This window comes from Phyllobates terribilis, unplaced genomic scaffold (genome assembly GCF_046119375.1).
Source record: "Phyllobates terribilis strain yellow unplaced genomic scaffold, ASM4611937v1 Scaffold_1__5_contigs__length_1240528914, whole genome shotgun sequence".
Classification (NCBI taxonomy): domain Eukaryota; kingdom Metazoa; phylum Chordata; class Amphibia; order Anura; family Dendrobatidae; genus Phyllobates; species Phyllobates terribilis.
This window is the reverse complement of record NW_027362761.1, coordinates 815,819,324-815,833,730: the sequence shown is the minus strand read 5'-3', so window position 1 is coordinate 815,833,730 and position 14,407 is coordinate 815,819,324. Positions and strand designations below refer to the sequence as shown.

The window sequence follows — 14,407 nt, the reverse complement described above, 5'->3', positions numbered from 1 at the left end:
CCTTTAGAGCTCTTTTACGCAAACACTGACTTAGAAATGTCAAAGTGACCTTACCATATAAATGGATGGTAAACATTGGTAACCAACAGCCTGTTTAACAACCCACAGCACTAGCACACTTTTTAGGCTTTTTTAATTATGAAAATCATCCAAAAATTATCCATTTTTGGGTACAGATGCCTTGCAAGTGTTTATACAAAGAGGGTGCATATTGAAGAAGCAATGACTTTTTCACAAAAAGTGGTGCAAATGTTATCCTTATTTAGGGAATAGAATTAGATTTGTTCTATGCTAAATGAAAAAGTAATAGCTTTTTCACAAGCCATCCAAAAATTATTTCTGTTTTAAGATCAACTGACAGCAACACATTTGTACAAGTACTGGAAGAAGTTATTGCAAGTTCTTAACATGCTGTACAAAAATTATCCCAATTTTCGGACCCACCAGAGAGTTTGCTATTTGCAAAATGATGAAACAATTGTGTATTCTCAAATCGTGCAAAAACTATCCCTTTATTTATGGACTGAAACAAGTGAAGGACCAATGGCTTCTTAACTAGGTGCGAAAACATTTTTCCTTTTTGGGATCTGCAAGAGGTTTGCCATCCAGAAAATGAATAAACAATCAGAATGGAGGTTTATCATGCCAAAAAGTATCCCTTTATTTAGGGAGCACGAACAGGTTATCATTTTTCAAAGGGATAAAGCAATGACTTGTTTACACGCAATTGAAAAATTATCTCTATTTGGGGAGCATTTTCATGTTTGTGTACCTTCCCAGCAACAGTACAGTATAGCTATATAACACAATGGACAAGCATGGAAGATACTTGGCTAGCGTGGCTATCCAGCAACAGTGACAGGAGCCGCACAGTATAGAAATATGACAGGGCAGATGAGGAGATGTCTGGCAGTGTAGAGCCAGCACTGGCAGCTCCAGCAATAGCACAGTATACATGATATGATGAATAGGGAGAAGCAGCTTGGCTAGGCATTAAGCATGAGCAGCAGAACAGTGTAGTAGACAATGGACAGGTACGCAGATGCCGATTTAATCACTGGCATCAGTCGTAGGTGAATGAAAGTCAGCACTGATCTATGCCTGATTCATTTTGACAAATTTAAGGTTTTCCATACTAGCAGAGGATATCATGGTTGACTTGAGTGTCAAAAAGCCTCTGGCTGCACTGCATATCCAATCTGACAGTACACTGTAGGCTGGACATGACAGTACGCCCAATGCAAACTGTGCCAGTTCTCGTTACTGGTCCAATTTGCTGACCCAAAAGTTCTTAAGATCAGGGAATCTGCCGGACAAAGGACCTCATTCAGATGTGACACAATTGCAGTTCAAACGATGCATCTCTGATTGCTGTAGTACATCAGGTTAGAGCAGCGGCAGATAAAACATCTGGTTCATCATGTCAGATATACTGTAGTTGCTGCTGCCTCAGGTTATTTGTTTTAGCCCCAGTGTTAGCACAGGCAAAAGAGCATTGGCTCAGCGGGTGTGGAGAGGTGTCTGTTGGTCAACTGTGTGTTCAGCAAGTGTCAGCTTTTTGAAAGCTTCATTAAGCAGGTAACACTTATCCTGATAACATGTCCCATTTGACTCCCTTTCGAAAGCTGCAAAAAATCCTCCTATTTTACATTTAAAGTGAAGGTATGAAGTCATTCCTTTGCTTGATGGCAATGATATGCCTGTCATCCTGCAATCATTATGTTACGCTCGCGCCTGGACTGACTGGCGTGAGCGTGATTAGTGATCCCACTGTACCATGAACCGAGGAGTGCCTGGAGGGGCGTAGCTAAGTATCAACCCGATCCGACCAAGGTCGCACAGCGGCTCAGTTGACTCCGTGAACCAGGGAGGAACCGAGCAGAGGGACCAGGTGCTACTCCAGCTCAGACCCCGGTCACCGCTGTTGACCCACACTGGGGAATGCAGGAACAGGCAGGTTAAACTGGCATATTGACTGGTGGTTACTGGCAGGCACGGCTGGTATGCAGATAGGTGGGCACTGGCAGGCACGGCAGGCATGCAGACAGGTGGGCACAGGCAGGCATGGCTGGCATGCAGACTGGTGGGCACAGGCAGGCACGGCTGACATGCAGACAGGCATGCAGGTACTGGCAAGTAGGAATGTAGGCAGGATAGGGACCAGTACAGACTGGGAAACAGGAACAGAGCCGCAGGTGCGGTAGACAAGCAGAGCCGAGCAAAACCCGCAGATGCGGTGAACAAGCAAAGCAGAGCAAAACCGCAGATGCGGTGAACTAGCAAAGCAGAGCAAAACCCGCGGATGCGGTGAAAAAGCAGAGCAAAACCGCAGGTGCGTTGAGCAAGCAGAGCAAAGCCAAACCCGCAGATGCAGTAGACAGGACAGGCCTCTGTTCACATGGAACAGACTGGAAAACACAAGAAGATAGCTGGAACACAGAAGTTGGATACAGAGACATTGAAACAGAATGAGCAGAACCAGATACACACAAGGTACTTGCAATGAAGTAGCGAGTGGACACAAAACTCACAAACAGAAGCACACAGACAACGAGTTGGAGTTAGGTGCAGGTTCAGATACTGCAGGAAAGAGGGAAGATACAGACATAGAGACAAACAAGTAACAGACTAGGACACTGTTCAGACAGGGCCTGAACCAGGAACAAGATACAGGAACGAGCCTGGGAACTCAGCCCCCAGGGAGGCAGAAACTGACTAGAAGTCACATGTACAGGTAGAGGCCCTGGGTATTCAGCCCCCAGGGTGGCGGACAGACTAGAGTCAGGACAGGACCTTGCAACTAACAGTTGCACAGAACAGACTGTAAGAAAGTGTTGCTCAGGCACCTCCTACTGGGTGGAGGGGGTTTAAGTATCCAGTGAGTCACGGCAATAGGCTGGGGACGCATTAGGACTGTGCACAGAGTAGCTATAAGAAACAAGCAAAAAGCTGCGCCGACTCCCTAAGCAATCAGACAAGAGACATGGACACAGCAGGAACTGAAACAAAGAGTGCAGCATGGACTGACAGGTAAGATTGCAGCCTTGCATGGTGGGAGGTGGTGCACCATGCAAGCACGCTGCCAGGAATGTTACACATTACAGTATACAGTATGCTTTCCAGCAAGACCAAGGACCTTGTTGGTTCACTTTCTGAGCCCTGCTGCAATGGTTTATCGTCTTGTTCATGGTTATTGTTGTCATTTTTCACTCTGTTAGCCTCATTGCTTACATTTGACTGGGATAACTCAATTTATCCCTCTACATCCACCTACTCCTGCTGCTCCTCCTCCTACATCTGCTCCATATCCTACACATCATGCTGCATGTAACATGTATCTTCAGGGTCCTCACCACCTTAGCAGCAATAAACATATAACAATTGCTGTTTTTGTTCCATTCCTTGTTGTATCCAGATGATATTTTAGCTGCACTATGCCTCCTTTGTGTATTGCTGATACCAACATTTTCCTATTGTGATGACATCACCTCCTCAGTAGCCCGATCTGGTTCCCAAGTGTTGTCCGTCACAGAACCATCATTGCTGTCATCATTATCCCATCATCAGCTGACAGTTGCCATTGTGTGAAGTGTCCTGAGCTCTCTGCCACCCTGCCTGATTCCCACCTTGAGATTTATCCTGGCTTAGATTATCACTATTATTGGCCAAAAAATCAGCAACACTTCTAAGCATTTGAAATATCTTCTCCATCACTTCTCTTGTTCATGCCATCCAAGTACAAAGGTTGACTGTTCATCTCTTCCAATAAATCAACTGAAGGAAATTGTTTTGGTCAAATATCTTCTGTAACATATATTCCATTACTATTTCCACTTCCATCCACAATTACCAAGGCAAAGGAAGCCAATTAATACTTGCATTCGGTACTACTACTGCCAGCTAGGTACACAGCTTATAAATGCAGCAAAATCACACAGTATAGTTGACAAACTGGACTAGTAACAGGTATGCAAAAATTAGAACAGTGTTTTATGTATTATTTTAAATTTTAAACACTATTCTCTCATACCATGAGAAAAACCCATAACCAAGAATGTTGGTAGGTAAGTATACAATATGGAAAAGAATATACTGCAAAAGGCCACAATATTATTGTGACATGTATGGTTGTCAAATTGGGCCAGTAAAACAGTTATGCAAAACTTTAAACTGTTTTTTCTATATTTACCTATTTTTTTTAAATCCCCCTTTTTCATACCTTCGGAAAGAACCATGTGGCAACAGCATGCAGTATTTTTGAGTGAAACAAGTATGCAAAAAGTAAAATGTGAACTTTTTAAAAAATTTTTAGTCACTGTATTCGTACGTCATGTCTGGGTGTAATATTAGACTATTAAAACAAGTATGCAAATAAATGTTAAAACTTGCACTCTTTTTTAGGTAGACAGTTGCATTTAAATTTTTGAAATATTGTGAATTTTCTTTCCTCTTCAACAAAAATCTTCTTAGCAAAATAAATTCAAAAGAAATGCAGAAAAATGTCACTGGTGACTTATTATTCTCACAAGTCAGGAGGTATACTTTCTCATACAGTCAAGCCTGGTTTCAGTATTTTTCCTTCATTAGTAATTTTAGGACCTTTGGGACTATAAAATGCCCTCCATGTTTATAGTTCATCAGGATTGAAAAAAATGTGTTATTAAGGTTTTATAACATATTATATTACTTGAATCCATGTTGTTCACAGACTGACACTCCCACTCACATATTCTTCAGATTTGCAGTAGTACAGTACGCTCTGATTTTGGGATTTCTATTCCTATATGCAAAGGCGAGAAGTATGCTCCGACCTCCTACTGCTAGGCTGTGAAAAAAAACCTGTAAAATAGCCACTGTTTTCCCTGTCCTCAACTTTTATTGTGGCTGTGATAGTGCCCCCTGATTTGCTGTGCTATAGCATGTAATGTGATAGCTGCAAGGCATTAATGGATATCCCACACATCATGAGAGTTTGCTCACTGGCTGATACAATCTTTGAAATTGTGTGAAATGGCAGGAAATATTTTTTATGAAACCATCTTGAATTGTTCGAATTTGCAGACTTGCGAATTTTATGGAATTTGACTTAAATCGATTTGTAGTGGATGTACTGTATATTGTGTTGGACATAGTGTGTAAACACTGACTTACCTTCCCTATTTATTTGTACCAGCTTCTGTGTCAGTACTGAAAGTGTTTAGTTAGTACATGTACAGGAGATTATGCAGCTCATGAACATCACTGTCCTTTCCACATAGAGCAGACAAAACACTGGTAGAAGTAGAGGGGAAACATTTTTTAACATTTCCTAAGAAAAATTTTTCCTAAATGCATGAATGTTAGAATAGAACAATTCTATTTCTTTTCAGAACACAGATACATTTTATGACTATAAGTAATAATTAAAATATTTAACAGATGCTATTTGTAGTTCTATTTTCCTTTTTTGTGGCAAAACTATTTGTATCCGAGTTTGAAGATTTCTCAAACAAGTACATAAAAAATACAGAATCTAAAAAGCAGTGTTTAAAAAATTCTTTGTGTACTGTAACACTCTAATTAATATGAATAATAATACCATATCTAAAAATCTAAAATAGAATTAAAGAGGTTTTACAGGTTCTAGACAAATATGCCGAATTATAACAGTGTGCAATGCAGCAGAGACTATAGTTGGTCCGTATATAACCTATAAGGGAACCCAAACTGATATATGGCCCCATATAATCCCTATCTAGATAGCATGACCACAAAAAAGAGAAAAATATGAGTCATAGTGCAGGTGCTTGGAGCGTGGGAATAGCTGCATGGGATGCGCAGAGCCTGTTTTGTAGTGCTTTATGGTGGGCCGTGTTTATACTACTAGGCTTATCAAATATATTTCCATACACGGATTTCATGCAAGGGATGTATATCTCTGTACAGGTGTTTTTTCCATCATGCCCTGCGTATTTCTCCCACTCATCACCCCTTGAGTATTTTGTACTGTGTTAAGATTTTGCAATTCATATTTAATAAACTTTACTGGCATTTCTTGAATCTCTTGGTGGTTGCCTGCTTTGATTAATTTTAGAATTATCAGTAGTATTTGCAACTTTTTGAATTTTTTCGTTATTATTTTTCTCTTTTTTGTGGTCATACTGTAGTTGGCCCGTGACTGCAAGCATGCAAATCGCAGACTTGGTGCTAGGAATTGAGGGGAATTGTGAAAGTGGTCACATTGCCTGGAGGAATCTAGCGTAGAGCCCAGAACCCCCCTTAATATTAATACTAACGATCAAACACTTTTAAGGGTCAATAATTCATCTGTGAATTTCTTTAATTCACAGGTAATAAAACCAGTGACACATTTGTGAAGTAAGTATTACAAATCATGTGAAACACACATATCTTTGTGACTCAGAAATGTGACCAACTTATGGAAGTGACTTATTTTGGAAATTACGCCGTTGTAATGATATGACGTCAGAATGAGCGTCCTGAATCTTTTATATAACTTCACATTACCAGCAAATTGAAGACAGATAATCTTGGACTCAGCTAAGCGAAAGGAATTCAGAAGTCTGCCAAGTATATTTAAGCATGAAGTTTGCTAAAACATCCTGTGTGACTCTTGCCGTCTTCCTGCTTTACACCACTGTAACAGAAGGTACTTTTCTAATTTCCAGAGAATTTAAGAAAAAGAATTTACTAACATTGTGCATATTGTTTATTTCTCCATTTTTCTAATTAATTGGGGGAAAAATGGATGCCATTTTTGACAACTATAAATTAGTTTAATGTCCATGTTAAATTAGACTACATTCATCATAAATGTTAAAGTTTTATTTTTCTTTCATAAGTTCATTTTTTATGTTTCATTTTTTAACTTGTCTATTTTATATCATTGAGAATAATTTTATTTGAAATTGGCAGTTGATATGAAATTTATATTGTATATGTAAGAAAAGGTTCTAACTACATTTGGGATCAGAGATTGACATATATCTAACTAGCCTATTATCCATCATTACCCGAAGATATGTAAAAAGAGTATTTTTTGGTGATTTTATATATATATATATATATATATATATATAAATTTTTTTTTTATTATTATTTATTTATATATATATTACACTGTATATGTATATATACTGTATATGTATAATATAATTCACTACCCTCCAAACTGTTAATATGGTCATGTTGCTCTATGAAAGATAATGTCATGCACCTTTACTGATGCAATCTGTTGCTCCCTGAATGTAAAATCACTGTATTTATTCATATGCAAATGCGACTTAAGTTCTCTGGGAGTATCAAAGCACTTCCAAAGGCCCTGCTTCCCCAGTCTCACCATCCACTGCTTTCCTGGCAGCTCCTTTGCCATATAGTTAAGCCAGTGAGCTGGCAGTTAAGCAGAGGGAAGTGGGACCAGGAGGGAATAATGCAAGGCAGACAGAGGCTTGGGAAGTGCTCTGACACTCTCATAGCACTTAAGCCATTTTGCCTCATTTGCATATTAATTGTAACAGAATTTCATTAGGAAGCAACAGATTGCATCAGTAAAGGTATCAATGAAATTATCTTTCAGACAGCAACATGATTGTATAGACAGGGCTTATTTTGGGACGGAGCATGGGGTGGATCATTCTGACAGATCCCTTTCAAAAGCACGGTCAATGTATTAAATCTAAGTATATTACAAATACACCTTTTATATATCCTTTTAATATGAGTCACTGGCAGGTGTATTCCACTCTTTACTACGGAGGCTTATACTCTACAGTTTTAGACCTGTATGCTGAACATGTTGTGAACATAGTTAATCAATGGGAAATCCAATGCAAAAATTCATATTAGTATTATGTACACTGGCATGGAGCCTGTACGGTAGTGCATGGAGACTGTAAAGCTAGAACCGTACAGCTTTTGTGAACTGTAGTACCGGTTTCAACTGACTTTGGAGGAGAATGCCATGATTTTTTTAAATTAGTATTAAAGCAAAAAGCAAATATCTTTGTGTCCCTCAGGGAAACTAAGAGCCAGCCGCATACTGACTGTAAATATATTGAACTCAGTACTAATGCAGTAAGCTTACAAGCTCCCTCTACTGGTGACTGGGGAGATCTATAATACCATTTATGAAAACTTTCTATTCCATGGTATAGACAAAAAAAAGTAATTATATGTTATTCCTTGAAATTGTAGGTATGCCTTCAGCAAAAGCAGCATCAGAGCTAAGATGTCAATGTATTAATGTTGAAAAGCCAGAAAAACCAATTAAAGGCATGAAAAGTTTGGAACTCCTACCTAGTGGTCCCCACTGTAAAAATACTGAAGTGATGTGAGTATTTTATATACAGATGAAAATTTTACATTTTCTTGCATACAGCAGCAATATTTTTCTTTTCTGGAACCTGAGCATCAAAGGAAATCTGTTAGTGGTATTGATCCTCTGAAGCCGTTTATATGGGCATGTAGGTCATAGAAAGTTGCATAAAATGATACCTTGATATCTGTGATCCAATACCTTATTCCCAAGAAATCAATGTTTTTCTTAATATGTAAATGAGCTGTTAAGATCTATGGGCCGGACATGGAATTCCCTGAGAATCTGCCTTCAAAGCTTATCTTAAATTAAAGGGGGTGTGACTTTTTTTTGACAGTGAACCCTCCTTCATGACAACTTTTTCCATTATAGGACATATACACAAGGTTTTATAAGATGTTATTCTAAACAGTAGCAATAGAAGCTATAAATCTTGATAAACGTTTCTTTCCTTTATGTAAAGGTGTTTCCCACTTTAGAAAATCCCTACTTGGACAGGAACTCCATGGATAGAAACACTTTTTGTCCACTCTGATGAAGAGTTTTTAAAACTTTAAAGCATCACACTCTGTCATTTAATAGAAATCATCACTGTTTTTTTCAAGTGGATATAAATGTGCACCCTGGTCATATTGTAAGGGGCCCAGGGTGGCTGTGATGGCAAGGGAATGCTGTGTTCCTTCACCCCAGCTCCCAGACAAAGACAAATGTGTGTTGTGCGTATGATGCATGACACTCACATTTTGGTCGCAGGTCTCTGCTGTCTCTGGTTCTTCCACTTCAGGAGCCACCACAGACACACTAAGGGACTTCCACTCCATTTTGTAAAAAACTTTACTTGAAGATCCCATTTCAACATAATAGAACATACAGCATTGAATAGATACTTTTCCAGGGTCACAGTCCATTGTACAGCATGTGTTGATGTTCACTGTCCATTTGTCCTGAGCTATACGGTACCTTCCATAGTCGGCCACTTTGGCCCTTGAGGGGCTCACAGTTCTAAGAATCTCTGGACTAATCCCAGTCCGACTTCCCCTTCTGATAAGATTTTGAAGCACGCTTCACTGCTGGCTCCCGTGGACTGTCGGTCCCGAATGCTATGGGAAAGTCTGTTTCATATTTACCGACCAACGTTATTCTGCTGCTGGACAGACCAGGTTACTCGTGCCCCCCTGGATGTCCAACTAACCACAAAACAGGAACTTCCCCCAGTCTTCACTGTCCTGCTACTCCCACACTGAGCAGCTCCTAACCCTTTAACTGTTTCCTGACTTAACTATCCCCTATGTTAAAGTGCCCACCTCTGCACTACCCCAATCTCATCTACCTCTCTACCTAAACCTATACCTAAACTGACCCTGTGCTACTCATCCGATAATAGGTCATATACATGCTTATATATATAATAAACACAAAGTACATCATTATGTGCACACAGGGGGAAGAGACGCATGACTGTCCCGGTCACCCTCATACAATATGATGGACACATAAGTGAAGGACTAGTTATACATTCAGTAAAGATATTAGAGTTATGTCTTCTAATGAACTTTGAAAGCAGTGACTAGTATTTTGCTATATAATCTGAGATCAACATGATGTTGTTACAGAGACCCTGATTCCAGCGATGTGTCATTTACTGAGCTGCTTGGTGCAGTTTTTATAAAATTGCAGTTTTCTCTGCTGCAGATCCAGCAGTTCTCTAAATACTGACCTCTGTATAACCTCTCCCACACCACTGATTGGCAGCTTTCTGTGTACTCTATACATTGGCAGAAAGCTGCTAATCATTGGTTGGGGGTACACAGAGTAGGAGGTCTGGGGGGCATGAAACAACTACCGTAGTCCTCTACTGATAATCTTCTGCTGATAAAACAGTGATTTCATCAAAGCTCCAGCAAGCAGCCCAGTAAGTGATACATTGCTGGTATCATGATCTTTACCCCTGCATCATTTTGCTCTTAGATTAAATACTAAAAACTTGCTGACAGATTCCTTGTAAAAACTGTCAGTAAATTTGTCCTAATACTAGCAAATGTGGCTACAAATATTTTACTAAGATACAAGTATTGAGCAGAGTGTTCACATCGTCATTCACATAAGGAGAATACTACACAAAAGAAACATTTCCATAGTCAAGGGATCATAAATCCATATACAATCACCATGTAATTTTAATTATAAGGTCTAAGAGGAAACCTTTCTCCTTGTAGAGAGTGCCAAGCCGGTGTAAGGAGACTTATAGGCCATGCAGTGCTCCTCTGGGAATTTAAATATGCAAGTATCCTCGTCAGAGAGGAAGAGAAGTAGAACTCTAGTGCCACCCATAAAAATCAAAATTCATCCTTTATTAGAGTGAGAAATTTACCTTAATTACTGTACATAAAATATGTGTTTTTTTATTTTCAGAATTACTCTGAAAAGTGGAAGCCGTGTTTGTGTGGATCCATCAGCCCCTTGGGTAGAAAAACTAATCAAGACTCTATTGGAAAAGTAAGATAATCTAAACTGTCACCATTGTCATTTGTTACTGTGCTCCATTTTACTTGTTTCTTCAAAGAATTGCTGATAGTGTGGTACTTGTTATCACTGCAAACAATGCTAAAAACCTGCCCTGAAAATATGCTACTCACACTGTAGGGGATCAGTGTTTAGCTGATATATTCTTAAAATAACTCAACTAAAGGGAATCTGTCAGGTCCAGATTCCCTATATAAGTAAAAGCAAAGCATATTAAAGGTGATAATTAGCATCTAGAGCATGTGTCTGTCACAGGTAGCATTCAGTGGTGAAAGGAGAAAGCAATATTATGATTGTGCTGCTTTCCAGCCCTTGGGGCATGGCACAGCACTGAGCAGTCATGGTTGTTCTCCAATCATGTCCACTGTTCAGCTGACTATCAGTGGGGTTAGCAGGACGTCAATCAACTGAACAATGGACCAGTGGCAAACATATGCTCTGGATGCTAATTTTCACCTCTAACATAATCTGCTTTTACTTATATAGTGATCGGGACTTAACAGATTCCCTTGAGAGCGGGCTCAGATTTATAGGGTATGATCTGCAGATTAATAATGTTATGAAGGTGACTGGCCACAGTACTGAAAGTGCAGAACCCGGTAGAAAATTAACTTTATTTCTCCGATGGCTTTCAGTCATGAAATAATTACAGTCAACACTCATTGCACTGAGGGCGGCGGCCGTAAGCATGCCCTTGTACTGATTGACAACCAGCTCAGCAGTGCATCAGTACACTGCAATCTATCAAGCAGTGTTGGTGCGGTTACAGCCGCCATTCTCAGTGCTGTGAGCGGTGACTGTAATTGCGCCAGAAACACCTGCATGACTGAAAGCCGGCGGCTCCTGGGAAAAATTAAGTTCATTCTCTCCCAGGACCCGCGTTTTCAGTACTGTGGTAGGGCACCTTCATAACGCTATTAACCTGCAGATTAGCCTTATATCTGCAGGTTAATAATATTATCAGACATGACAGAATCCCTTTAAAATAGTTAAAAAAAGCAGCATGAGAAATGCATAAGAAATATTCATAAACAGAGTAGTTTTTACCATATATTAATTATATTCATTGTGCATTATTGCAAAGCAATATATACAGTTATCATTTTTCTAACATTGCAAAAACTTTTTACTTAACAGGCAGAAAAATGAGGAAACCGTTTAAGATCTTACTTCTACCTTAACAGAAGATCATTTTATATTCGATCATGGATTTCAGTGTTGAATTACGTTTATATTTTTTACGTTAGTGAGACACAAGTGTTTTATTATCTTTACAGCTGGGAAATGTTTAGCTAGAAAAATTGAATACATATTACAATGTGGTTTGGCTTTTACCATCCTCAGTCTGAATTCAGACGTCCCTGTTTCACAGTCCGTACACAAACTACAATGCCTGGTTCGATTGCGGGTTTCCTGACTTTAAATAACAGCCTCATAGGTATCTATGAGGCCATTGTGTCCAGGTGAGAAGAGCTGCAGTTGGTCCGGCCATTAGGTATGTGTATAGACCGCGAAACAGGGATATCTGAATTCAGCCTTAGGGCGCAGTCAAACGGTCATACAACATGGATGACGATCGCATAGCCGTGCATGGACTGGCAGGCCACTCTCCTGACCAAGCATGACAGCTGCATAGAAATACATGCTGTCATGCTCGGGTCAGGAGAGCCGCCAGACAGTCCAAGCATTGCGATGCCATCGTCGTCTGTGTTATACCGCCGTCTTACTGCACCCTTAGGTGTAGGTCAGATGTAGGCCACCAGACTGAATGACCCATAGCTTACTTTGCTCAGCTAATCAGTGGGGTCCTGGGGGTTTGACACCCATGGATCATGTATTGAGGGTTTATGGGCCTTGCTGGCAAAACCCATTTAATGTTGTCAATATGAGAGTATGAAATATCATAAACTTTAATGGAAAATCTAAAAATTATTGAAAAAGATTTAAAAAAATGAGAAAACATTTTTAACATAACAGTAAGTTGTGTGAACTGGTCATGCTCTATAATATTTGTATATTTATTTATTTATAACTACTTATTGAATTATTTATTTAATATTTAATGGTTGACCTGAGATTACACAAGGGTCGGCGTATTTCCCGAAACAGAGTCACTGCTTGCCATACATTGCATTACAGCTCATTTCCTTCAATGGGGATAAGCTGCAATTCCAGACACAGCCCATAAACTGATGTTAAAAAAAACAGCTAGTAAGTTTTCAGAGCTTTGTTCACTTAGTGGATTTAGGTTTCAGAATTCTACAACATCTGAATAAACCCTTTAAAATCTAAGCTGTCGGTTTTTAAAAAAACATATACCAGAATAAAAAATGATCAACTTAAATTTGCTTCTTATCCAAGCTCCACTATGTGGAAGGATGGACAGGGACAAGAAGTTTACATGGTATGTTTACATGTGGCAGATTTCTGGAGCAATTCATCCCATGTATCTAAGATAGCTTCGTAGAACTCCACACACATTCTTCAGACACTCCACTCACATGTATAGCCTGGATTTAAGCTAAAATGTTGCAAGGAAAACTGAATATTTCCTGCTGCAAATCTGGGGAGAATTCTCCGAAAAATCTGCATATATTACTAATGGATTTCATCATGTACATTAAATGGGTGAAATCCATAATAAATATACTGTAGTTCTACAACATAATGCGCATACTGGAGATTTAGATTTTTTCTTTCAAATATGAGAACCTCATTAACAAATATTGTATTGTAAACTTCCGAAGATTTGCGGTGAAAAATTCTCAAAACTGCAGAATTCATCTAAAGGCACTCAGAAAAATAACCTTGGCGTACTTGTCTAAATAAAGTTGAAAGATGTTTACCTTTTAATCTCAATTAAGGGAGGATCAATTTTGAACACAAAATAAGGAGGTGAATGTGTTTCTTTTGCCCCAGAACCATCTTACAAATCTCATATAAAATTTCAGGAGGATAAATAAAACTACCTGGGCAGCAGGCATAGCGGCTATGAAGGACGCAGCCTGTTTCCAGGTCCTATAGTTACTGGTTATTCTTCTGTAAAATGTAGAACTTCAAATATAGATCTACTATTTTCTACTCCAAGGCTTTTTTGTGTAACTAATAATGTTTTTGTAATGTACTGTATATGTTTTATAATAAATAAACATATTTTTAAATTATTTGATATGATTTATTTTATTTTTGTTGCACTTTATCTGAAAAAAAATAACAAAAATAACTTGAAACTACCAGAGAAAGTATTATGTTGTCAGCAGGAGCCCTGGGCATCTTGTAAGTGCTTGTGGATAGGGATGAGCTGACCCGTGGATTTTCAGGTTCGACCGAACTTTAGTCCAAAGTTCAGTTTGGATACCAGAACTGTACCCGAACTTGAACCCGAACCCCATAGAAGTCAATAGTAAAGTCTATGTGGCTGCAAAAGGAAGCAAAATGGGGGTATGAGCAGGACAATTGTGAATAGGGAATGATATAAAACAAAATAGACTAAAAAAAAGTTAAAATAATCTTAAACCAGGAAGTGGAGGTCCAAGTGGAGGTGGAGGTTGAGGAGGAGGTGGAAGTGGA

At 39.1% G+C, this 14,407-nt stretch overlaps 1 protein-coding gene across 1 annotated transcript; it reads left to right on the top strand.

Moving 5' to 3' along the window:
- Positions 1-6,516: 6,516 nt before the first annotated feature.
- LOC141171569 (interleukin-8-like) lies at positions 6,517-13,917 on the top strand. The gene is made up of 4 exons (XM_073655251.1): positions 6,517-6,649; positions 8,194-8,329; positions 10,727-10,810; positions 11,975-13,917. The coding sequence occupies exons 1-4, from the start codon at positions 6,583-6,585 to the stop codon at positions 11,997-11,999; spliced, it is 312 nt and encodes a 103-aa protein (XP_073511352.1). The 5' UTR covers positions 6,517-6,582; the 3' UTR covers positions 12,000-13,917.
- The last annotated feature ends 490 nt before the right edge of the window (positions 13,918-14,407 follow it).